The 25,143-nt window shown below is 36.5% G+C and overlaps 4 protein-coding genes and 1 long non-coding RNA gene across 10 annotated transcripts in view; 3 read left to right on the top strand and 2 right to left on the bottom strand.

Moving 5' to 3' along the window:
- Positions 1-710, bottom strand: part of LOC109541667 (pyroglutamyl-peptidase 1) — an 8,481-nt gene extending 7,771 nt beyond the window's left edge. Inside the window, exon 1 of the mRNA XM_019910567.2 lies at positions 267-710. The gene's annotated coding sequence lies outside the window, so the exon portion shown is untranslated. The remainder of the gene's footprint in view (positions 1-266) is intronic.
- Positions 711-891: 181 nt separating this feature from the next.
- On the top strand, positions 892-11,915 carry LOC109541664 (cyclin-T). Of its 2 annotated transcripts, none has more exons than XM_019910561.2 (8): positions 892-1,456; positions 1,520-1,753; positions 5,379-5,591; positions 5,659-5,826; positions 5,951-6,209; positions 6,601-6,646; positions 6,698-8,320; positions 9,479-11,915. In XM_019910561.2, the coding sequence occupies exons 2-8, from the start codon at positions 1,599-1,601 to the stop codon at positions 10,615-10,617; spliced, it is 3,603 nt and encodes a 1,200-aa protein (XP_019766120.2). In that variant the 5' UTR covers positions 892-1,456; positions 1,520-1,598; the 3' UTR covers positions 10,618-11,915. The 2 variants fall into 2 exon arrangements, with proteins under 2 accessions (XP_019766120.2, XP_019766119.2); XM_019910560.2 differs by having other exon boundaries at positions 5,647-5,826.
- Positions 11,916-12,373: 458 nt separating this feature from the next.
- On the bottom strand, positions 12,374-12,945 carry LOC109541669. 2 transcript variants are annotated; one of them, XR_002172362.2, is made up of 2 exons: positions 12,601-12,945; positions 12,374-12,544 (listed from the first exon to the last, which is right to left on the bottom strand). It is a non-coding gene; the product is annotated as an uncharacterized LOC109541669 (long non-coding RNA). The 2 variants fall into 2 exon arrangements; XR_007281824.1 differs by having other exon boundaries at positions 12,374-12,517.
- A 5,118-nt stretch (positions 12,946-18,063) lies between these two features.
- Positions 18,064-21,303, top strand: LOC109541670 (probable cleavage and polyadenylation specificity factor subunit 2). The gene is made up of 12 exons (XM_019910568.2): positions 18,064-18,355; positions 18,469-18,980; positions 19,145-19,336; positions 19,393-19,612; positions 19,666-19,824; positions 19,883-20,042; positions 20,096-20,213; positions 20,269-20,418; positions 20,468-20,595; positions 20,652-20,796; positions 20,855-21,039; positions 21,100-21,303. The coding sequence occupies exons 1-12, from the start codon at positions 18,207-18,209 to the stop codon at positions 21,190-21,192; spliced, it is 2,211 nt and encodes a 736-aa protein (XP_019766127.1). The 5' UTR covers positions 18,064-18,206; the 3' UTR covers positions 21,193-21,303.
- Positions 21,304-21,887: 584 nt separating this feature from the next.
- The window catches only part of LOC109534119, a 39,472-nt gene continuing 36,216 nt past the window's right edge, over positions 21,888-25,143 (top strand). The window contains exon 1 of one of the 4 annotated variants that reach the window (XM_048667721.1): positions 21,888-22,143. The gene's annotated coding sequence lies outside the window, so the exon portion shown is untranslated. Of the gene's footprint in view, positions 22,227-25,143 lie in introns of all 4 variants that reach the window. The other 3 variants (XM_048667722.1, XM_048667724.1, XM_048667723.1) reach the window with 3 other exon arrangements.

Genomic DNA, 25,143 nt, shown 5'->3' with positions numbered 1-25,143 from the left:
GTACCTATTTTTCGTATCATCGTACAAAAGGATGCATGCGACACGGGCTTACGACATAACAAAAGCAAGTTTAGGAGGATGGTCGGAATAATCTACATTTCAAATGGCTTCAAAATTGGCGATTGCTTGGATTCATAACTTTACTACTTAAAAGGGGAAGTTTCCATTCTCAGTCTGTTATTCTGAAGCAAAGCAGAATTAACATAAAACAATGTAATGCGCGTTTTCTTATAAAGCCAGGCAAAAATGATCTATTAGAAACTTACCGTTAAATAAAAAATATTAGAAGCACTAAATAGCAAACTGATAAAGAAAAACAGTTCGATTATGTTGTTTAGCTGTATCATGTTGGCAAATAGTCATAAAGGAGCTGTGCCAAAGATAAAGAAGAAGAAGATTGACGAATCAAATCTCCCGCCTGAATAGCTCGGGTATATCCGGATTCCGGTCAGCAGGCTTGCCAGGTCTACCGTTAAAATGTTACATTAAATACTTTCAATATAATTTGTGAGTCTTTTTGGGAATTTCTCTAAGACGTAAGTAAATAGTGACTCCAATAAATTCGAAAAGACCAAAAAAAGTCACATTTCGACAATTTCAGTCTATTCTCTAGTAAGATCCCCGACTCAAACTTTTCCGAATGCTAAAATCTGAGAGTGGATTTATTTGAATAAATAAGGGTAAACCAATCGAGGTCGTTATTATTAGCGAATAAAAAATAAAGTTTCGACAAAGTAGTAAAACTCGGATATTTTATTTTATCCAAATTAAGTTATTTAAATCAAATATTTTGATCAAATCAAATATCTTGTTTGTTCTTCGTTCAAAAGTACTTTTGAAAACTAATTGACATTAATCTATCTACCGTTTTATATTTAAATATACCGTTTTTTCTCTATCCATTCTACCGCTTTCGAAGTTCTTGGTCTGGCAACGCTGCCGGTCAGTGTCAACCCTTCGAACTGAAATTTGATGGTTGGTGGTCAGTTTAGGTCCATTTCAAACAAGTGTGTGCCTTTTGGGTTGTACAGTTACAAGCAGGTTGCTGAAATAATTCGACCGCAAATTATCTAATGTGTTTTGGATGTTGAGTGAGATCGGTAGTGGCAAGTTGTGCTAATTCAGACTTTAGTGTGCTTACCGTCGTTGGCCGGCCATCAAGCAGTGAATAACATCTTTCTTCGACTGCTCTGTATGTATTTAGAAATTTGCTGTTATCCTGCCATATACTCCTGAGCGAATAACAGACAATCCTCAAGTAAATCGTTTCGAACAGGTAGACACAATTTGTTATAAATAATATGGGTCGTTTCACCTAAAAAACTATGTAGTCGCGACCCGTGTTTAACCTCGTGGAAATGCCTTTAAATGGCTAATACCGTTCAAACACGATACCAATAAACGTTATTCTCATTCCACCGCTGTGCTAGTGAAACAAAAAGGGCTATTTAACGTGGTTAGTACTCGTCTTTAAAGGGAAATTATTGTTTTGTCAACAATTTTCTTTTCAATGAAACAGATTTATCTGACAGATGAGGCAGCGCCACCTACGTTATTGACTTTGCTCATTTCTCGTGTCGTGTAATAAATAAGTGTCAATGGCAAGCCCGAGCAATCCGGATAAATGGTATTTTACCAAGGAATATCTCGAAAATACCCCATCCAGAGAAAGCGGCTTCGACGCTTATAAGGAGCTGCAATACAGGCAGCAGGCCGCAAACTTTATACAGGACATGGGCCAAAAATTACAAGTGTATCCTTTTCACACAGTGAATTTGCGACTCAGCGAAAAGCACCCTCTAATCCAATTTCTCTTAAACAATTTGCTCCAGAGCTCGGACGTAGGTAATTCGGAATAAGGTAGATTTATGCAGGTTCAATTTTTAGATAGTTGCGCAATTTTTTCAATGACAGCACATGCTCCCGAGACCTTTTCATTTCACATTGATTTCTAGTTTTAACCTTGACCCACAAACAGAAAGTACGCCTGGAATGCACACGGCAACGTTTTTCTTTCATTTTCAGGTTTGCTTTTTTCGCGGCGAATCCTTGATTTGTTTTAGGTGGTCAGACTCATAAAATACTGCCTAATAAGTAACTACTAAAAACGCATTTCGAAAATGTGCCAGTACAACATGAAACAAAAAATGTATTTGTTTAAAGCAACAGTGAAAATAAATAGTTCCTTAATCGCTTTAAACATGATTTTATTCAACTTTCTTTTTTTTTTCTCAATTTACTTTGTTCTTTATAAGTCGACTAGTCTCCAGCTTAGTCATAGAATTCGCTTGAAATGCGAACCAACCCAAGCAAGGGCTACATGTTAAATTTAGACCCATTGCTGTAAAGTATTGAAAAACCTCTACTCACATAAGTAATGCCATACAGCAAGGTAAATGTCCCGATTACATGCCTTGCAACTTCGAATTAAATTGAATACCTTCGAACCTTGCATTGTGAAGGACCTTTAATATTCAGGTACAAACCTGTAAATTTCTTCTCAGATGCAAACAAAGAAACCTTTTACTTATTTTTTCGATTTTCACAAGTGGCTCAAAAGCCTGCCTATCACATTGAACGTTTCCCATGAATCCCATTGTCCGAAGTTGCTAAATATTTCTAAAAGCCTCAATGTGTGGTCGTAGATAGTTTATTATTTCTCAGTTCTTAAGTTCCTACCTGTTTTAATGCAATGTGACTATAAGATCGAGTTTTTCTTGGAATCACATTATTTTGCAGGAAATAGTTCAAATAATAAACTTTTCAGAAATGCCTTTCAAAGGTTTGTTTTCAGAAACTAAAATGTGACTAACAACAACAAAGCTCTTTAAATTATGACTTTAAACTAAATGCTTTCCAAATTAGTTCGCGTGTTGAAAAGTAGCTTCATAAAGGCGAATGAGCGCTTTTTTTAGTCGCAAATCTAAATGTTCATTCTATGCTTTCGCTTATCATTATATCGATATGAACATTGTATGTATTTGGAATTTGTTGAATTAACGTAAATTATCTCTCTCTCTCCAATGCATGGGGGTTCTTATGGCAAGAGCCGTGTTATTTATTCACAGATTTTAAAAGATTACGAAAACATTTTGCTATCTTAAAATATAATATCAGTCACCGGTCATATTTAAATCAAAATTAATTTAGTACGGGATATTTTGAAACAAAAAGTTAAGTTTGAGTGTGGTCTGAAAGTTAAATCCCTTTTTAATTCTACAGCGAAATCAGCCATTTCGGACTCTTAACGTATTAAAAATAAAAACGCTTGAACACGTAAATTTTTATTGCGACGGGTTTTTTAGAATATAATCCAATCTTTTATCTCTTGGTCATGGTGGGGCGCCCAAAAAAATGTATTTTGTAGTTTGCGAAAAAGATTGGTGACTGGAACAATTGAAGGCTTCTGGTTTGTTTCATATTTAAGAACATTTCTGTATATAACATTTACTAGACATTTTCTTTCTCCATCAGGATTTAAAGCAGAACAGATTACATGGTTTTGAGGTGAAAGCCGGATAATTAAACATAAAACTGTATATCTCTATGTTTAAATCTATGATAAAGATTACAGTGTTTATRCCTTCTTATGCTTTTTGTAGTTCATTTTCCTGAGGAGGTTACATAGACTGGAGCATCTATTTCTAGAAATAGTAACAATGAAAATATCCTTATGATGATGTCCTTATGAGACAGAAGAAATAATGAATGTAGCTGATAAACAAAATAAAATCAGATTTTTTTAAAATTTATTCGAATAAATAATACTTTTTGTTGGTGACATTATTGTTTTGGCACACTCATTACTTATGATTATAATCAAGTATTATTGTTCAAAAGTTGTTGGAAAAGAGAGTTGAACTCACCAATGTCATCTACTTAATAACCTAAGCCTTTTTGTTTTTTGCTTTCTGTTGTGTATGATTGCAAAAAATAAAAGAACGCTCCAAAGTACAGAAATACAAGGTTTACTTGTCACATCTTTAATCTTTTTCCCTTCAAGGGTGCTCTGTATAGCCGCGAAAAGGTTACCACACAGGAGAATCTGGTTTAAAAACATCAAAGATTTCTGCGAAAATTAGGCAAGAACACGGAAAGTCGAATATTGCAAAAGGAAACGTTTTAATGGCCTGTAATTCTGCTGAGTTTTAGTCAAAATTTATGTTCGATCTGTCTGTAGAATACAGGGTGTCCCGTAAGCTCATGATCAAAAGGGTACTGCGATATTCTTTGGACCAAAAGAAGACRATATGACCTAACTTTTATTAACAAAAAATGTCTGACTCCTCTGCTATGGATGGTCAAAGTTCTTCAAAAAAATTTATCGTTTTCGAAATATCGGGAGAATCGTAGGATGTATTTTAGTGAAACTCGCTGTGAATTTGTTCTTATGTAAGACTCATATTTTGATGAAACAATCGAGTTCAGCCGTTTTGGACAAGTGGTCAATTCTTGAGTGTCGTGGTACAAAAACTACCAGAACTTTTTTGTTGGTGGATGAAATCAACTCATTTTTTTTAGGTTGATGCACTAATTATTTGTTCACAATTTTGTGCTCTTTGTAAAATCTCGTAGGATTCATAGTTTTTGCGTAAAAAAATATGTCTGTTTTCTAGTCACTTAGCGATGCTAGACATTTACTGCAAATATGCGCCGGGTAAACGCGTAGGCGTTCACGCAAATTGTCTTCGCAAAACCCTAATACTTTGACCATGTCGTCACTTCTTCATTAGAGAAGGTCATTCAAAACGAATTTGTGAGATTGATTGACAATGGTTTTATGCCTCATGATATTTGCAGTTAATGTCTGACATTGTTAAGTGGTAAGGAAACAGAAATATTTTTTTTCGCAAAAACTATGAATGCTCCAAGATTTTACAAAGAGCACAAAATTGTGAATAAATGATTAGTGCATCAACCTAAAAAAAATGAGTTGATTTCATCCTCCAACTAAAATGTTCTGGTAGTTTTTGTACCACGACAATCAAGAATTCACCACTTGTCGAAAACGGCTGAACGGCTAAAATACATCGTACGATTCTCCCGATATTTCAAAAGAGAATTTTTTTCAAGAACTTTGACCATCAATAGCAGAGGAGCCAGACATTTTTCGTTAATAAAAGTTAGGTCAGATCGTCTTTTTTTGGTCCAAAGAATATCCGCGATCCGAATGCGTCCAATTCTTGGATAGTGTGTGCACATAACTGCGGTCTCTATCTAATTAGAGAATCATTATATAGTGGATAATATTTTTTTACATTAAAAACTGTTATGGAGGGTGCTTTTTAAATTTGTTATTTTTTTAAATTTGGCTATTATACATGTATGAACTGGTTCTAATCGAACCGAAAACAAGTTTTTCCTTAACCAAAGATTAGGTCCCAACTATGTATCAACACAGCGATAGTCTACATGCACCGGTTCTACGTGTTTCACTCATTCACCAAATTTCCATGGCATCAAATGGCGTCAGCAGCTCTTTTTCTGGCTGCTAAAGTTGAGGAGCAGCCCCGAAAGCTGGAGTACGTCATTCGTGTGACCAACCTCTGCAGGAATCCGCGAGACCGGACCGTTGACGTTACCTGTGAAAAGTGAGTGTTCTCCCGAAGAACACTTGTGAATTCGACTGAATTTAAATTACGTTAGGGATTCTCCTAGGTACATAGCTCAATCACAGGAGATGGTGTTCAATGAGAATGTGCTGCTGCAGACCCTCGGATTTGATGTTGCCATTGACCATCCCCATACCTACATAGTGAGATGTTGTCATTTGGTGCGAGCCAGCAAGGATTTAGCGCAAACGTCTTATTTCATGGCGAGTAACAGGTATGTTTACTCAAAAATTTGCCTTGTATGCGTGCTTACTTTAACTGTATGTAGATATACTCGGTTGAATCTACTCTTGAGACCTGCATATCACCACTAATGAGATGTTTTCTCTGCCTTTTAGCTTACACCTGACGACTATGTGCATTCAATACAAGCCCACGGTGGTGGCATGTTTCTGCATACTGCTAACGTGCAAGTGGTCGAACTGGGAAATACCACTTTCCAACGAGAAGAAAGAGTGGTTCAAGTATGTCGACCCAACTGTGACTGCGGAACTTCTAGAACAGCTTACTAGTGAATTTTTGGTAATTTTCGAAAATTGTCCTTCGAGACTAAAGGAGAAAATTATGGCAAAGCAGGAAAGTTCGAGCAGTACATTCGTAAGTATTTCTGTAAATGTTTCTGTTATACTATGAGCATAACGCTATAGATGGACGGGTAGCTTACTGAGCTATACTATTTCACTCGACAAATTTTTTTCCGACATTATATTTAACCATACACAACAACAATCAATTGATATCATCTTAAAATAATCTAGACGTTATTATCTACAACTTTTGCATTTAACATTTTTCTACTGACTAAATTTCAAAATAGATGTCAAAACGGGGTGGCCAAGTTCACTCAATAACACGGTACATGGTTTGATAAAATATTTATATTTTCAATATAATGTTTCTTAAAAAGCAAACTGCTCTCTGTCTTATTTTAATTTCCTTCCATTGTAATAACGAACAGATTCAAAAATAATCATTGATTTCTTTGTAGGAGCCGGAAAAGAAGCTGAATGATACTAGATCTTTGGAACACAAAAGTAATGTGCCAGATGTGATATTGGAAATCATATAACATTATGGTATTTTAGGTGAGGATCATCATAAACACAGATCGTCTCGACCAGCCGAAGCAGGAACAAGCGGCCACCGTAGTCAGGAGCAGCGAGAAAGAGAGTATAAGGAGCGAAAGGAAAAAGAACGAATTGCCCATATGAGTGGAATTGTGTTTAGCCTGCCTTATAGGCCTGACCGTCCCCCGGATGCCAGTAAACCCTATGCCAGGCCTCCGCCCACTGCGGCAACGTCCAGTAGAAACGAACCTAGAGAAGTTTTGAGGGAAACAGTCAAAGAATTGGCCGCGGTAGCCTCAACGGTTCGGGAACATGGCAAGGATGTTTACGCGTCTCGTGGGGATAAAGAAGTACAGAAACGCGATTCTTTACTAAAATCCTCTGCGCAGAGTGATCCAAGCAGTTCATCAAGTTACGCAGATGCGCGGATGCAGCAACGTGTTGAGCCTAGTAGACCTAGGAATGAGCCGCCAAAAGCTTCTTCGAAGGTAGACATGCCGCGTCGCCATGAGGATCAGAAAGTGTCTAGCCATGCCAAACAGGAAGCGGAGAATATTAAAAAGCATCTCAGCGCCAGCTTCGACAGGAGCAGCGGCTATTTGAAAGCATCATCATCAAGTTCTACCTCGCAAAAAGTTAAGTCGCCTTCTAATCTAGATAGTAAATCCGTCCCAAGAGCGAACAGCAACCAACTTAATGCGCTTCCTAAGCTGCAGTTCAATGGAAACCCCAATGGAACATGTGATAACAAACCTCCGCTCACATATGATAATGATTTTAAAACCAAGACTGAAATTAACCATTTAAAAGAAGAGATTCCTACCCCGGTCGTTATTAAGAGGCCAAGTTTGTTCTCGCCGGATCAAACACCACAACTTCCGCAGATTGTCATCAAATCAGAACCGGAAAAATCTTTGACCAGCTTGACGCTGCTATCGCCAATTAACTCGCCCCCTAGTGTATCTAGTTTGAGGAATAGGAACTACTCGAGCAGCTCTGAACCAGAACTGAGACCCACAATGAAGAAAATTGACCAAGTTGAAGGTTTTGAAAATCTTATGCGAGACAATACGATTGGTATGACCAACGTGTCCAACAACGACACCCTCTTGGCTGCGGAGCAGCATGACAGCTCTTTAGAGGTGGATGTTTCAACTTGCAGTGACGAAGCAGTGTCCAAACCTCTGATTATCAACGGGTTTGAAACTAACCCCACTCTCATCAGTAATCTTTTAAAAGAAGCTTCGACTGCCTCGCATCTCTCGGCAGTTGGACTCTCCACAGTGAAAGCTGAACCAATAGAGCCCATCCAGGCCAATGTCTCTCTGTCATCTGAGTCCAGCAATAAAGAACACCGCCACCACAAGAGTAAAAAGAAGAAGGATAAGCACAAGCGCAAAGACAAGAGCAAGGAGGAGAAGGAAAAGAAGAGGAAACATAAAGACAAGGACCGGGAGAGAAGTAAACACAAGGAGAGGAAAGAGAGCGAACCTCAACCAATCGTTAGCGAGCCAATCAAAATAACTATTCAAAAAGACAAGATTCAACCTAAGAACGAACTGAAAATCAAGATACCCAAGGATAGAATCAAGACTGAAGGCATGGGGGACTCTTTTGGATTGGCACAACCTAGTTCAGGAGGTGAGTTATTTTCATTAACGTAGTGTTAATCTAAACTATTTTCCTGGGTTTCAGTTTCAGTAATTTATTTCGCAATTATTTATTTTGTTTATTTGTTTGCACGCCTTACGATAAACTGCGTGCTAATATTTTATGATTCTGTCATTTTTCATTTAATTAATGTTTGATATAAACGTACATGATTAACGTGATGTTTGAGCTGTGTGTGAATTCGGTTTCAAAAGGGTGAAATGATTTATTATTGCATTGTGTTCTATCAGTACATTTTCGTGGTACAATTTTTCATTATTAGATTCTCGCATAGTCGCAGCGCTAATTCACTTTTTGCTTCCAATACTGAAATATCTTCTGGAAACCAGAAGTTGTTAACGATCGCCGACACTTGATTCACTTGTGGAAACATTTAACATTTCTTCGGTATTCTTTTCTTTATGTTTTTGAACTTTTTTTTGAGATATAGGATCTCAAAGTCATTCAAGAGTTTTTCTCACAGTTCATACAGTTTTTGTTATAATTTCAAAACGTATACAGTGATCTTTTTTCTTTTTTCGAAGGTTTGAACTTTTTTATCATTCACACAGTTTCGAGAAGCCCAACTTACAGTTAGATTCCACGTCTAATTTAGGAAAAAAATGTCTTGCTGTTACAGCTGCGGTAAAGTGCAATTTTTTGTTTAATTTAAAATAGAAATTCAAATGTTTGCAAATAAGCTGTGCAAACATTGTTGAAAGGCAGTCTGATCTCCGAAATGAATATTACCATGCACGTTCTCACATCGTTTAAATATTGTCAGAATTTAAATACGTTATCCTTGAAGCCTTGTATCTCACAAACGAAACGTTTCATTCCAAAGCTTTAAATTCAAAATTGACCTAAGATACCTAATCACTACTGTATACTTATGTATCTCCAGCTGCCACCCTTACTTTCCCCATAAAACTTTAAATATTTCCGGAGCAATAACAGTTAGGCATGGGACATTATACAAGGAACTTGTTCAGCATCACTCATAAACTCTAAATTTGTTAAAATACACTGGATGTTTGGTTTAAAATAGGAAAGTTATCGGTTATGTTAAACAGTACAATTTGAGCTTAGGCTAGACTTAAGATTGAATAGGAAGGCATCGAAATTATAGCTTGTGTTTGTGTTTTTCAGGATTGAAAATCAAAATACCCAAAGACATTATTACGAATTGTCAAGCGGGCACGAGTAGTTTCAACTCATTCGACAAGTCGCATAGTGGGGGGAGCAGTTCGAGTCGCAAGCGGGAGCGGTCGTCCACATCCGAAACTGCTAATACAAAAATGCACAAGTCAGCCCACAAAGAGTCGAAACAAAACGGTCGACATTCTAGTAATAAGGTAAGCTCAATCCAGCCATCTAGTAGCAACAGCTTTCGTAGTAGTGAGTGTGATGGTATTAGTGAGATTAGGGCGAATATCGAAACAGGTCACAGTAATGTAGTGATAGGTCGTAATAATGCCCCGATTGAAAAGAACGTCACTATTGATAGGACACTGGATCGATTGATAGAAAAACGTGGGGAAAAGACGTCGTCACTGGTTGCCAATTTGCCTAGCATGTCGACCAATATGAGGGCGATCTCTCCAATTCCCTTTCCAACAAAGAAAGGCTCCAATGCAACCAGTGGCGACAGCGTTTGGTCGATGTCTGTAAGTCAGGAAGGGTGTCTGAACCCCAGCAAAACAACCGCCCAAGATTCTCCTCCAAGTAATCAAAAAAGCCGTGGCAATCCTCTAGATGCCGAAGTCAAACCGGCTCTAAAACGTCCACCTTATTACCAGGCAACTGCCAATACCCCTTCTGTATATAAATCTTTTAATCATAACAACAGCCAATTTAAAACAGCCAACAGACAATCTGGTTCTATCAATAAACACGTCATACACAACTATGACTACCCACCGCCCCCGCCTTATCACATGAAAGACACCAATCGGCAGCCTTCGGTCGTAAACCCGCGCTTCCAATCGCCAATGCCCCCAAGATTTAACCGAGTGGAGAATTCCTACCCCTCAATGGTTCAAAATCCCGAAATGCACTATGCTCAACTCATGCCTCAAATGGGCTATAGTGGGTACCAGGTGGCGCCACCTGTCATCCCCAATGTCAGTATGCCTCCACCTCCATTCGGCTATTTCCCCAATCATTACTTTGAGGGATACATGTATCAGCAGCAAGCTGCAGCTTTTGGGGTAGGGGTTACTCAGCCCCCTTTGCCGACTGATGCTCCTCCTTTGGCGGAGGTGCCCCCTCCACCTCCTCCAGAGTGAGTTGCTTCAGAATTCGCACTTTGTTGTGGGTAGTCGATCTAGGGGTTCTGTATGTCTTCCTAATGAATTGTCCAGATGTAGAGCCTCTTTTTCTGTTACACGATCGTTGTTATCGTTTGATTTTTACAATTGCTGCCTGTTAGTTTAAGTCAACTAAAAGTACCCTGAAAAAGAACAGACATGGAAAAATCTAAATCACAATTCTAGTATTTGAAAGTATTTTTAACCATCAATTTCATGAGTGGTTTTGGTTTTACTTTAGAGAAATTCCTGGGTTCCAGTCAATTTTATTGTTTACCATTTAAAATGTCACAAAAACGTTTCGGTGTTTTTCTCCACCATTATCAGTTTGTATGTATGTATGTTTGTTTCAACCTTCACATTTGGCAAGCCACTCACTCTAGAGTTTTTGTGACACTTTAAATGGTAAACAATAAAATTGACTGGAACCCAGGAATTTATTTTGAATTAAGTTGAAATACAGTCAGGAAAATATACACAATTTATTAATTATTGTATTGTAAATCTGTGTATTTCAAAATATGCAAAAGAGCACATTCATAAAATTTGGGCATTATTATGACAATAGGAATTCCTTTAGGTGAATTATAGTATACAGTGCCAGACTTGTTAAATTATACTAGTCCTTCAAGTTTACCTTATTAGACACCCAGGGCGTTTGGTTGTATACATATATAATTATTTAATTTGATTTGTATATTTCGACGTTATATATCTTATTTCAAATTTACTGTTGTTACCATTGAGGTTTTTGTTATTACGTTACGACGACATACCTAGTATATTAAAAATGCTCATATCATTCGTTGCTAAAGCGTTCGTAAATCCCATTTTGTCATAGACCTAACAGACAATCGATGTTTGCTAACTAATAATCACCTGCGCTACTAGTCATGGCCTTTATTTAAATAAATTTTATTAAACTACTGACAATCTTAGTTTCTATTCTTCTGATATGTATGATCTCAAATGTTTACAATGTAAACGATGCATTTTCATTTAAACTTCCGACTTTCTTAGAATGGTATAGAACTCGTTTTTGTTATTGTTTATTGAATGTTTGATATTTATGCATGATTGCAACTGGCAACTTAACTAAGTACTAAACTCAGCTGGAGAAATATTTAATATATACTTGCCTATTCGTTTATATGCATTTCACATGCGGATATCAACAAAAACTATATTAATATATTGTATATTTTAGTTGTCGTATACCTAAGGCTTATTGTTAGGCTGCCATTTTTACATATTAAATAAAGTTTATTTTTATAGTTTCTTGTAGATTATTTACCCATGTGTGGCGTCTTAATTAATCTTGGGCTTGGCATGTGTTTCACTTAATGACAAAAATGCCTTTCCATGTAAAACTCACCTCTTTTGCCCTCAGTTGGATTGGAAACTTACTTAATTAATGATAAATTGGTAAATTTAGCGCATCTCAGTGTGCGAAAATTGTTCAGTTGATTGATCTACTAAGACTTTAGGTAGCAAACAAAGATTTAAGTTGAATTCACCGTGAACTATGGCGGATTTTGGATCAAACACAAAACACAACCACTTTTTCCTTGCTTGATTTGTCGGCTTGACTATTGATTAATTTTTGTGTCAAATGCTTCGACTAATCCATTTTTTCTAAACACTTTAGTAGTAGTAGTAGTACAGAATATACATTTTGTAGAGGGAATGTAGTCTATTGCTAGATGTAACTGCCTGATACGAAAAAAACAGCATGGAGAGGTAAACATATGGTATATTTATACAAACATGTTGAATATCTTTTTCTTAAACTGTCACTATTTTAAGTTTCTCATTTCACATATGTTTGCACAGAAGATTCCTGGGCCTGGACTTAATGCTTGGACGCCGCTCAGATTACCTGAATTTGATTACTTACCTGTTACGTCTGACATGAAAATGAATACAAAATATTCTGAAAATTATACTTTAGAAGTTACCTACTTTCCGTAAGCGAACAACAGCAGTCAGAAAGCTCAAAACACCGCAATTATTTTGCCCCAAATATAGTTCGTAGACCATATGCTTACACATGGTTCGAGTCTTTCTATTAACTGTTAATGTCGAGTACCCGGCCATTAAGCGATAAAATTCAAAGTTTTTGCTATTGTATTAAGTTCAGTATGCCTCTTATCTTGTTGAAGTGTGTTGATTTTGGTTTAACGCACAACTATAAAGCATGTTAACGTTCACTCCCTACTAAATATTAATATTACTGATCATAACTAGAACTAACTAAAGTTCGTTCGACGTTTGGCAAGCAATGGTACTTGAACCACCTACCAACATTGTTTAAATTGTAACAATTATAGTTCACAAGCTGGATGAACGTTTCAATCAATTAGTTTTCAACACCTAGTTGTATTTTAATTATATTATTCACTTAAAACTGGTAACAATGGGTAGTTCAAACTAACTTTGCTTTGCATCATAATCTTTAATATGGTCCTTCGTTTAAATAATTTCCTGATCAATGAATAAAGGCAGGTCTTTCAAGGTGTTTGGTGCTTTCAGGTGGCGCAAGGTGATGGCGAGACGTCCTTTCAAAGGTTGGTCGAATCTAAGTATACCAAGGGCTCATCGTAGGTAAAGCAACAAACGCCGATCGGTTAAAATCTGCATAAGAAACCAAGGCAATAGGAAAGAAGATTTTCATATTTCTAGAATTCCTTGAAGATCAGTAAGAAACAGGACTGTAATTGTTTTATTTGCTAGTTTCCAAATTATGTATATATAGAGTGTTACCTGGAACCGCCGCGATCGATATCTGACAAATTGTAATTAGGAGAAATTTGAAAATTGGACAGTGTGCCGAGGTCATTGGGGGCAAACGGTCTAAAATATTTTCAAAATGGCCACACTTCCGGTGATACCGGAAGTAGGTATTAACTTGCTTATTTTAAATGGAACACCTTATATATTATTACATTTTTTAATTCTACTCCAAATTCTAAATATATTTTATGTATAGTGTCCTACATCTAGGTCTAACCGTTTTTGATATTTTTGGAATTTTATGTAAAAAATGACAGTTGCAGCCACTCGAATAATTATTCCTTTTTCCTATAAGAGAATTTGTGATACTTAATTTGAGTCGCATTTATTGTTGAAAATGACTTACTTTAATGGAATTTCGAAAGCATTTTGAAAACTATTAATACAAAGTGTTAAAAAAACAAGTTTCAAAGTACAGTTGAGAAAATCGCCCAAACTCAATTTCTTCAAATGGAAACCCCCGTTTTTGATAATTTTGTCATATTCAGTATTAGAAATAAGTGTAAGTTTGTGTAACAATGTCTATTCCAAAAGTGTTTAGTTTACGAAATATTGCCAATTTAATGCATTCATATGGCTATTTTGCAGCATCTTCTTTTGAATCCTGTCACTCTTAGTTGCCATGACGAAAAGGGTAATTTTTAATGCAATCAAATGCCAAAGGAATGCTGACAGCTGTCAGTTATTTTTTGAAAATAATTAATAATCATGCCAGGGCGCTTCAATTATACAGACGAAGATTATTTAAACTTATTTATTATTTATGAAGAATGTGCATTATTTTTTATGATATGTATAATATATGATTATTATTTATGATAAATGAATAATAATGAATGATACATAAACGGTTCGTTATATAACTTTATCACATTCTCCATAAATAATAAATAAGTTTAAATAATCTTCGTTTGTAACTAACTAATTTCGAAAGGTAACTGACAGCTGTCAGCATTCCTTTGGCATTTTATTGTATTAAAAATGGCCACTTTCGTCATGGTAACTAAGAGTGAGTTTAAAAGAAGATGCTGCAAAATAACCATATGAAAACATTAAATTGGCAATATTTCGAAAACTAAACACTTTCGCAACAGACATCGTTACACAAACTTACACTTATTTTTAATACTGAATATGGCAAAACTATCAAAAATGGGGGTTTTCATTTGGAAAACATTATTTTGGGCGCTTTTCTCAACTGTATTTTGAAACTTATTTTTTAAACACTTTGTATTAATAGTTTTCAAAATGTTTTCGAAATTCCATTAAAGTAAGCCCTTTTCAACAATAAATGCGACTCAAATTAAGTATGACAAATTCCCTTATAGGAAAAATGAATAATTATTCGAGTGGCTGCAACTGTCATTTTTTACATAAAATTTCAAATATATCAAAAACCATTAAACTTGGCTGAAGGATATTGTATATGAAATATATTGAGAATTCGAAGTAGAATTCAAAAATGTAATAATATATAGGGTGTTCCATTTAAAATAAGCAAGTTGATACGTACTTCCGGTATAACCGGAAGTGTGGCCATCTTGAAAATATTTTAGGCGGCGTGCCCCCAATGACCTCGGCACTGACCAATTTTCAAATTTCTTCTAATTACGGTTTGCCAGATATCGATCGCGGCGGTTCCTGGTGGAACATCCTGTATAGATAGATAGTGTTTAGCAAGTCTTTTACCGTTAAAGAGTGGCTCTGGTGCGGCTGGTTTAACGTTGAACTGTGGCTCAGTTTAAGTTGAGTTTAAACAGTCCCAATTTCCTATCGCTCAAGGTTTGTTGCTTCAGAGCCAAAAGCATTTGCACTTGGAAAAATCGGTTATACGCAGGGTGTTGGCAAAAGCGCTCTTCAAACTTAATTTTTTCTTTTCTTCGAGGATTTCTACTACTAAAGAAACTACTAGGACACTATTTTTTTCTCAGAAAGTTAGAGATCCCTCAGCTAAAACTCTGTACCGATATTCAATTTAATCCGCGGATAAATGACCAGAATACGTCAAAAACTTAAAGAAAGAAAAGTTTCATCTGTAACTGGGAAAATATTCCGGTTTCGAATTTTTGCTACATGACTTACTGTTATTATTTTAGTTTATAGAATTACCCTTAAAAATTTCCTAACGCATTTTGTGAACACCCTGTATTCAGAACTTGGACTCTTTCAAAGCTTCGTTGGTGGCCATAAGTGTTAGGAAAAAAGAGTCACTCGCTAACAGTTCTTCTGGTGCTCGTCAACATCATTGTCTCAACGTTCTGAATGTGTTTGCTTCTGAGTTAGCTTTAGGATAAAAAGACGCCTTATTTTATATATACCTAGAAAACTGCGGAATATTGAGAACATGGTGTTGACACTGTAAAATAATAAAACGTTTATATAAATCGAATAAGTTTACCATGTAGATACAGTTTTTTATGCCTTTATGCCCTTCTGTACAGCTACTATTAGACTAAACTGGACAGAACGAGCGCATTGACCCGATATTTATAAAATAGTTTAGTTTAGACGGCACAGAGCGTGCAAATAACAACTAAAGTTTGATTTGGAATAAGTTAGCTTATTTGCTAATAGACGTTTTTAAATCACACTTCAGATGTTATTCCTTGCACAGTCTAGTACCGCTTGTGTGTGATAAAAATTACGAAATCGTGATTGTGTTTTTGATCCAAAGGACTGAAATCATTTTATTGAACTGATGATTTGGATCAGTTTTCTTATGTACATAGTAACAGTGAACAAATTTAGTAATTCATTTAGTAATTAACAAACATTCTTCGGAACCGGAGTTTTAGCCAATAAGTTTACGTTTTACGCTAGTCTAATTAGAATTATAATTTATTATTTTCTTCGAACGCACGTTGCTTTGTATCCAGCATGTTATTATCGTTCATTAGGCGTAGGCCGTAACATGCTCATGATAAGGGCATTTAAACATTCATTTAATAATCACATATTCGAAAACTTACAAACAAGTTGTAAATTGTAAAAAATGTTTAAGGCTTTTGCGACCATCGTTTGAACAATTGGCTGATTTTCGGGTTATTGGCTGTCGTCGATCTAATTCGGAAATGACCGATTTAGAAATGTATCTATGAACTTGACAATCCATTTCGTAAATTGTTTTATTTTTATTTCTTCGGGCATAATTCCATATCTTCGCAGAATGTCTATGGTTTACCTCTGATACAAGGAATATTTAAGATACATTTTCATGAAGTTCGGGAAACATGTCATTACGTATACGCACGCATCTTTTAAATAGCAAATTTGAAAACCAGTATTATGAAATGAGTAATGTGACTGTGTCTAACATGCTGCATTTTTTGATTAACATTTTTATTGTTTTTCCATATCATTCAAAACCTTTCGAACAATAACTGCCTACTAATGCAAACAAAGGTGATTGTCAACGTACTACAATTATGCTTCTTGTTTGAACGATAAGTTGAAAATCTTTATGAACACATTTAACGTACAAATTTAATAATCGGTTGCAGTATAATTACTTGCGCGCCTTTTGCTGTTTAATATTAATAAATTAACTAGTCAAAGGCGAATTTTGAAACGTACCATCACCTTATATTAATTACTAGACCCTCCATGTATCCTAAATGGTCTTTGTGATTACAAGTTGTAAATATTAATAGCCTAAAAAATAATGCAAAATATAAGAATTCCATTCTTGAAATTAATTACTTAACAACAAATCCTGTTAATGAATTAGTTAGACCCATCAGACACTTAGTTTTTATTTTCATTTTCTCTGTAAATATTAACTTACTGTTTTTGTAATATATTTATAAAATTTTCAAGATGGTTTTCTGTTTATTCTGCTGACTTTTTGTTCTATTACTTTAGTTTATGTCCTTAGGCACTTGTGTTGTATTTTCGAGTAGGGACTTTCGGTTTAGTTTTTTTCAGTAGCTTTGAATTTATATTATTTTCCACTTTACACCCATTTTGCCTTTGATTTGCTCTTTCTTTCGTTGTATTTATTGGCGTCTCATAAACTCTGTTCTTGGCAACCATCTCACTGATTACTAGTATATTTTTGTTTTCTCTTTTTTACTGTATGTCGGGATGTTCAAATTCATCAATTCATCAATCATTCAAATGTAACTGAAAGTTATGTTATACTTTTAATTGAATCTTTTATATATATATAAAATCCAACCAACAATAAAATTTATGAGACTTAATTTTAAGAAAAAAGGATAAAATACGGGTTTACGTTCGCTGTAATTATCGGCAACGAGTTGACTTTAATTAAAGTAGTCAAAGTCACTGGCTATTATGTATGTACATATAAACGAACTGAATATACATTTTGATTTGGGTAAATTGTATATAGGTATATCGATACTAGCGCAGATCTATCTTTTGTAAACTTACTAAAACAATGAGTTAACACAATATGACTTACAGAATTTTAAGTTTATATTCAGTTAATATAAAGTTATATGTACTTGTATTAGATTTTTCATTACAACCTTTGTTGCCCCAGTGTCAAAGAAATTTTTTTAAATTAAAGAACACGTGCAAATTTATAAGCCCTTTTAAACCGCGTTCACGGTCAGAGCTTTGTTGCTACATCAAAAGTTATCAGTGCAACGTTGAAGAAATTATGCCAACGTAACCATGTTCATTGTCAATGCTATGAACGTAACCTGGCATTTATGTTGTCGAAAAAGGAGGGCTTTGAAACCACTTCCACCACACATTTTATACAATTTTTAAAAAGCTTTCTGTAAAGTTAAATGAGCAGCTAATAAATGACGTCAATTATAAAGCTGCAGGTCCTTTCAGGAGCCATGGACGAATCACCTCCGTCCTATCTTTTACAGATAGATGATGTAAAAATATTGCTGGATTGTGGCTGGGATGAGAAATTTAACATGGAATACATTAAGGACGTGAAAAGGTTGGAAATCACTCATCTATTCAGGCAGTTAGCTAGGCCGGTTCAGGCCACTTACTCTTTGTCTAGCTGCTTTTAAGGCTTCAGTATTTTACTCAGACGTTTGCACTTTATAGATACGTCCATCAAATAGATGCAGTATTAATCTCCTATCCAGATACAAACCATTTGGGAGCCTTGCCATATTTGGTAGGCAAGTTGGGCCTGAATTGCCCAATTTACACAACAATCCCCATATACAAAATGGGGCAAATGTTCATGTACGATATGTACCAGTCGCAGTACAACATGAAACCGTTCATGCTGTTTAATCTAGACGATGTTGATACCACTTTCGACAAAATCATCCAGCTAAAGTACAACCAAAGCATTGCTCTCAAGGGCAAGGGCTATGGACTGACTGTGACCCCTCTGCCGGCCGGCCACATGATTGGCGGCACTATTTGGAAAATTATGAAGGCTGGCGAAGAGGACATCATCTATGCCAATTCGTTCAACCACAAAAAAGAGAGGCATTTGAATGGCTGTGAGCTCGAGAAATTGCAAAGGCCTTCACTATTTATCACTGATGCCTTTAATGCCAATTACCAACAGGCTAGGAGAAGAACTAGAGATGAAAAGCTTATGAGTAAGATGGATAGATTTTAGTAGTAGTAGTTGCTAGAATAAGTATTTTCGAGGGTTTACATGGAAAATCGTTGCTGAGTGTGACCATCCAACTCTCTGCCTCAATTGTCCAGTCTATGGCTCTCCAAAAGCATTATTATATTCTCATTGGGGTTTTTATTGCAGCCAATATCTTGCAAACACTCAGAAACAATGGAAATGTGCTTATAGCGGTGGACACAGCGGGTCGTGTATTGGAACTAGCGCACATGCTTGACCAACTATGGCGAAATAAGGAATCTGGTCTGTTAACGTATTCCTTGGCCCTTATTAGCAACGTGGCATACAACGTAGTAGAGTTTGCTAAGTCTCAGATCGGTATATTAATGATAAAACGGCTCAAGGCGCTTTAGTGACAAGCAACTCGTTTTTAGAGTGGATGAGCGACAAATTAATGCGAAGCTTTGAAGGGGCGCGCAACAATCCATTCCAGTTCAAACACCTGCATTTATGCCACAGCTTACAGGAATTGAACAAAGTGCCCAGTCCAAAAGTGGTTTTGGCGAGTAGCCCCGACTTGGAAATGGGATATTCCAGGGAATTGTTCTTGCAATGGTGCTCAAGTCCTAATAACAGCGTTATAATAACTAGCAGGTGAGAATCAATAATTTATTCATATAAAGTTCACTCCTATCTAAATTTTCTAGGACTTCTCCAGGCACTCTGGCAAGAGATTTGATCGACAATAATGAACCAGGTAGAAATATTGATGTAATTGTGGAAAGACGTGTTAAGTTGGAAGGGCCTGAACTAGAGGAGTTTGAGAAGAGACAGCGAATGGCCAAAATAGAAAATGTTGGAAAAGAGTGGGTTTATAAGAAAAACATAGCATCCTTGTTACTGTTCTAATACGCTACATTTCAGAGAGGACGACTCTGATTCGGAGAGCGACTTAGAAATGTCGGTGATCTCAAAGGGTCGACATGACATCGTTATCAAGCAGGAAGGAAAAGTTAGTGGCGGGTTTTTTAAAGTTACCAAAAAGCACTGCCCAATGTACCCATTTAAGGAAGAAAAAATTAAGGTACCGTGCATCTGCTGTTTGCACTGGTTTAGTTACCGTCAGTGTTGTTTCAGTGTGATGAATACGGAGAAATCGTCAGGCTGGAGGACTACAAGCTGGCTGATATCAATCCGGAAGTAGAGGATAGCAAGGAACATCTAATCATCAAAGAGGAGGAAGACGACGACATTAGTAAGTTGGCTTATTTGAGTTGGTAAACTGTTTGGGACACTTTTGGAACTTCCAGTTGAAGTTCCCGAAATTCCCTCAAAGTGCATAGCCTTGGAAAGGACCATTCAAGTCAACTGCCAGGTCCAGTACATTGATTTCGAAGGGCGCAGTGATGGGGAGTCTTTGACCAAAATCCTCTCCCAGCTAAGGCCCAGGCGTGTTATCGGTAAGCCACTTTTCCTCTTAAGAATCGTCATACTAAAGCTAAGTTGTAGTGGTGCACGGTTCTCCGGAAAAAACCGAAATAATAGCTAAACATTGCCGAGAGAAAATCGAAGCTCGGGTCTTCACACCACATCGAGGAGAAGTAATAGATGTTACGAGTGAAAATCACATTTACCAGGTTTGCGCGTTCAACGAAATTGATTGAACGAACTACAAGAGATATCTGTTGTCTAGGTGAGACTCACTGATGCTCTAGTATCACAGCTGGACTTCCAAAAGGCTAAAGATGCCGAGGTTGCCTACATTAACGCTCAGATTCTAATCCGGGAGTCCCAGGCGGATGCCAAACGCCTTTCGGCAGATAATGAGTTAATGGAAGGTAGCTATGCAGTGGCAATCGGATCAGGGTAGGGAGCTAACCAAATAGGAATTTTCAGTTGAAGAAGAAGATGCGGGAGAACTGACCTTAGAGCCGCATAGCGAAGAGGAGGATCATGAGCCAGTGTTTGTGAACGAGGTGAAACTGTTGGATTTCAGAAACGTGCTGGCCAAGGCCAACTTGCCGTCTGAATTTTCCGGAGGCGTTTTGTGGTGTTGCAATGGAACGGTTGCGGTCAGAAAGGTAAACGCAATTGGTAAGGGACTCTTGGCAGTTTTACGTAACTCGGTTTCACTGTTGCAGCTCGATACTGGAAAGATTGTCTTGGAGGGCTGCATTTCAGAGGAATATTACAAAGTCAAGGAGCTGCTGTATGAACAGTTTGCTATTCTGTAGGGACAATATCCCCTCTGGTTCGTTGGCTGTACAAATACGTTATAAGTTTTCTTGTTTAGGTATTTTCTAGACAATTCTTTTGTATACAATATAGTGGGACTATTCTTTCAACTAGCACTGTTTGATTTGTAGCAAGTTTGCATACAAAATCGGTCGTTAACCTGACTAAACATCTATAAAAACTTTTTGTTTTGCTAAAGTAGGATTCTTCGAGGTGTACGGGTAATCAGATGTTAGAGCAATTGGTTTTGAGTCAGCTTGGCTCTTGGCCACGAGGAAGGTTTGTTATCTTTCTCTTTGCTCTATTGATTACCCGCCGAAGAGAGCACGAGTCTCGGTAGTCCGGGGCAATGTTACAACTTTTCGCCTATAAGCAGGCGTAACAGGTGGCGAATGCTGGATTAGTCTTCACCTCATCACCTTCGCAATTGATTGGAAGGTGGGGGTATGATATTGAAGTTCATGTAAACTTTTTCCACTGTGCCACTTGCAGTCTAAAAGGCGAAAATGTCGTTCATGTACTTACTTTGTTAATGCGATTTTAGTGCTGTTTTGCTGATAAATCGGAATGTCCATCTGTTAGCGCCTGGTCTTGTTAAACATTCGAAACAGTTCATAATAACACCGTATTGATGGATCGGGCATGCTAGAATTGTAAACTGGCGTGTGACTGGAAAAAAATAACATTTTCGAGTCTAGTTGAACGGCATGCGTGAAAGCACTAACAGGCCATGCGATAGTGATATGGAAAAAAATAAATTCGCTCCGACACGTTCAGATCTGATGTTTCCACCTGTAGGCACGAAATCAATCATTTATTGTACGGCCGAATCTTCACGAGCATTTTCCGGGCTCGGGCGCTTTTACTAAACATTTTCTTCGCCAAGGGGGTGAATACAACAGGCATTAGTGTTCCAACAGTGAAGGAGAGCGCAACTTGTTGATGTGGTGGTGAGTGAATTAATCCGAATTACTCGGCTGTGTTAGCTGAGCTAAGACGAAGTCCGGCTGAAAGAGTTGAGACGGTTTTCTGGGCAAGTTTTCCGTATATGTATATTTTTAAGTCTGGCAATTTAGTCTGTCTTTTTAAATAGCATACAAAAACGAATTGATTTTTTGTGCTTTTTTACAGATTTTTAGATTATATATTATATATATTTTCCAAATAGTAATCTTTTATTAGAAGATTCTGCTGGCAAAATTACTTTCCCTCATTTGGTGACCGTTTATTCCTCTCATTGTTACAATTACCTACGTTAAACATCAATTTAGTTAAAGCTCAGAATGTTAGTTCTTTAGTTCTCAAGCTGCTTCTCAAGGTTTCCTCAATATTTTCCTGTGTATGGTTGCACTTTGTTCTATTTAAGCTGGTTTACTATTTGCCAGCGTGTTATGGAGGTATTTTTATATTATTGTAAACGCCCAGAACTGAATGTTAATTAATTATCTAACCCAATTAAAACCAGCTATTTCCTGCTGAAATTCCCCAATTTCTAGATAATAATTTCCAACAATAAAACTATCTATTCGTGATATTTAATTCGCATCTCCATTTTGCCGGGATCATTGTTTACGTTACACTCTGTATTCATTAGAATCACAAATTGGAAACACTCATCTATAAATGCTTATTTATACATTTGAAAGTGAAATGTGGGTTTTTGGCAACCAGGGAATTGATTGATTTAATGTTATAATTTTTGAAATTTTTGTTTGGATCAACTTGGATTGGGTTTTGATTTCGTATTTATCGATCTTATGTGGTTGCCTGGAAAATTGATTTTACAGGGTGATTCAAAATTGTTTTCAGAGTACAATAAAAAAGACAAAAAAAATTAATTCGTATTAAAAACTGAGGTATTTGCAAAAAACGATATCAGAAGGATGGCAACAATGTGTTTCTGTTCAACAAACTGTTGCTTTATAATTATTCGCAAGTTCAACGACCGATGGTGGCGCTGCGTAACGTCAAATTACTCGTTGTCGAGTGACAGTTGAAACTAGTCAGACTTGTTTATTTATTAGAGTTGATGACATTTATCAAATAAAGGAATACTTACACACTGTTCGATCTGTTTCTATTTCTTTAAAAGCTTGCAAAAGTTGCTTCGAGCAAAACAAATCACAATCAGATGCAAACGCCAATGTCAACAAAACATGTGTCAAATTACTACTTAACTTCTAGTTATAATTTTAGCTACCAGGAGGCGTCTGGCCTTACTGGCGAACTCCAGTAACAATTGAAAAATAGAGAATGTGACGATAATATGTGTTCGTTAAATGTAGAGATCTAGAATTGATGTACTTAGTTACATACAAATAAACATATATTTTTGTCTTTAATTGCAAAGTTATTGATTTTGTCACCTTTTTGTGCACTCTTCTCGAGTAGCTTCTCGTAATCGGTTAATTAACTCCTGGTCAATTTGTACCGGTGTTCAGTAAGCCATTGGTTTAATGTGTCCTTGTGCTCTGTTTATCTTACATACCTATGTAGTTAATATCTTCTAGAAGGTTTCGAAAAAAATGTTTCTTGTTTTCGCCAATTTTGAAATGCCCTGTATTTGGAGGCTTTCAAAGGGCTTATTTTCTATAATATTTTAGTCGTTTTTTTAAGTCTATTATTTTATTTTTTCTGAAGTTTCTAGTGTTTGTCACGCGATTGCAGACTTAAACCGAACTTTGTGGCTTTAATAAAAAAAATATCGACTGGCGCGCACAAGTTTTCCTTTTACAACCATTACGTACTTTGTCTACCTTGAAGTAAAATTTTAGCTCAAGATTTATCAGATTACTTCGACTAATTTGTCTTAAGGTTTCCCTTTGTGTCGCTAGAACTACTGTCGTAATAATCAGGCTTAACGTTCGTTTCAGTTGAATGAGGAAAATGTCTGTTTCTCATTAGCACAAATGGAATTTCAGCAATATGGTTTACTAGAAACTCAAGAATAATTTTCCTCCTAAGTGCTTAATTTGGGCTACAAAATTGTTGAATAACCAGATAAATAGTCCGGTCTTTTTAACGCAATCCAAAAAGAAATTGCCGCAAATCATTGGCGGTTGGTGCAAACGAAATAAATCGATCTTGTTACAGAACCGCATGGGTGAAATAAGTCAAAAGTGGTACATTTTCTTGAACAATCCTCTGGTAGCGCTATCGGGATCAAAGTCACTTTCTATTTGGGTTAGTTTGTGGTGAAAAAGATTGAAACCTTCTTGGCTACATATAAAGCGAGTTCTGTGTGAATCGAATGCGAATGAATAATTGGCTCGTCTAATTTGAGGAATTTGACAAAGGATAGAATAAAGTAACGACCCCGTCATTTACACATGTTTATAACGCTTTAGATACGTAGCTTTCCTTTCGAGTGGGTTTTGCAATTGTACCTGGAACAGGCATTCAGTTTAATACAAAGGACTCACTTTCCTCATTAGTTCTTTTTCCCTGCGTCATTAGCCTGCGGAGCTCTGTTCCAGCTATTCAATAATTGAGTCTTTAGCAGACAAAAAGCACGTGAACAGCGTGTTTGAAGCTCCAAAAGGCCCGCTTAGCATTTGAAGGTGAAATTAGTTGAAAATTCCAATCATATTTTTTTATTAGCTTAATTGGAATTTAACTATGGCTAGAACGAATGCCCTGAAAGATCAATATCGAAGATGATGCATGCATGACCCCCCATTGAATTATCTATCCAACGATGCCAAAACGAATTCTTTGGCTCTAATGGTTCTTGAGAAACTTCGAAAATAGCAGCATCATGTTCAAGTGGATTTTGCAACTCAAAAAAAACCACGCAAATCTAAAACTTCTTGAATTCTAGCATTTTTTGAGAAAACTGTCAACATTTCCCCATCCATGGTTCACTTTCTAAAAAGGTCATTTATTTCTCTCTAGAATGATGTACAAATGAGCGTTCTTGCTCATTTTGTCTCCGAGAAATGAGCAAAAAC

Source organism: Dendroctonus ponderosae, unplaced genomic scaffold (assembly GCF_020466585.1).
Source record: "Dendroctonus ponderosae isolate FM_Combo_2020 unplaced genomic scaffold, Dpon_F_20191213v2 Dpon_F_20191213_6, whole genome shotgun sequence".
NCBI lineage: Eukaryota > Metazoa > Arthropoda > Insecta > Coleoptera > Curculionidae > Dendroctonus > Dendroctonus ponderosae.
Note: the sequence above shows the minus strand (reverse complement) of the source record. Positions and strands in the feature narration are given on the sequence as shown.

Excerpts from the sequence above, each read along its gene's own strand:
- LOC109541664 (XM_019910560.2), top strand. The coding sequence starts at position 1,599 with ATGGCAAGCCCGAGCAATCCGGATAAATGGTATTTTACCAAGGAATAT. Across the intron at positions 5,592-5,646 it reads GTTGACGTTACCTGTGAAAA|GGATTCTCCTAGGTACATAG; the intron begins GTGAGTGTTCTC and ends AAATTACGTTAG. Across the intron at positions 8,321-9,478 it reads GGCACAACCTAGTTCAGGAG|GATTGAAAATCAAAATACCC; the intron begins GTGAGTTATTTT and ends TGTGTTTTTCAG.
- LOC109541670 (XM_019910568.2), top strand. The coding sequence starts at position 18,207 with ATGACGTCAATTATAAAGCTGCAGGTCCTTTCAGGAGCCATGGACGAA. Across the intron at positions 19,825-19,882 it reads ATAGAAAATGTTGGAAAAGA|AGAGGACGACTCTGATTCGG; the intron begins GTGGGTTTATAA and ends GCTACATTTCAG. Across the intron at positions 21,040-21,099 it reads GAACGGTTGCGGTCAGAAAG|CTCGATACTGGAAAGATTGT; the intron begins GTAAACGCAATT and ends TCACTGTTGCAG.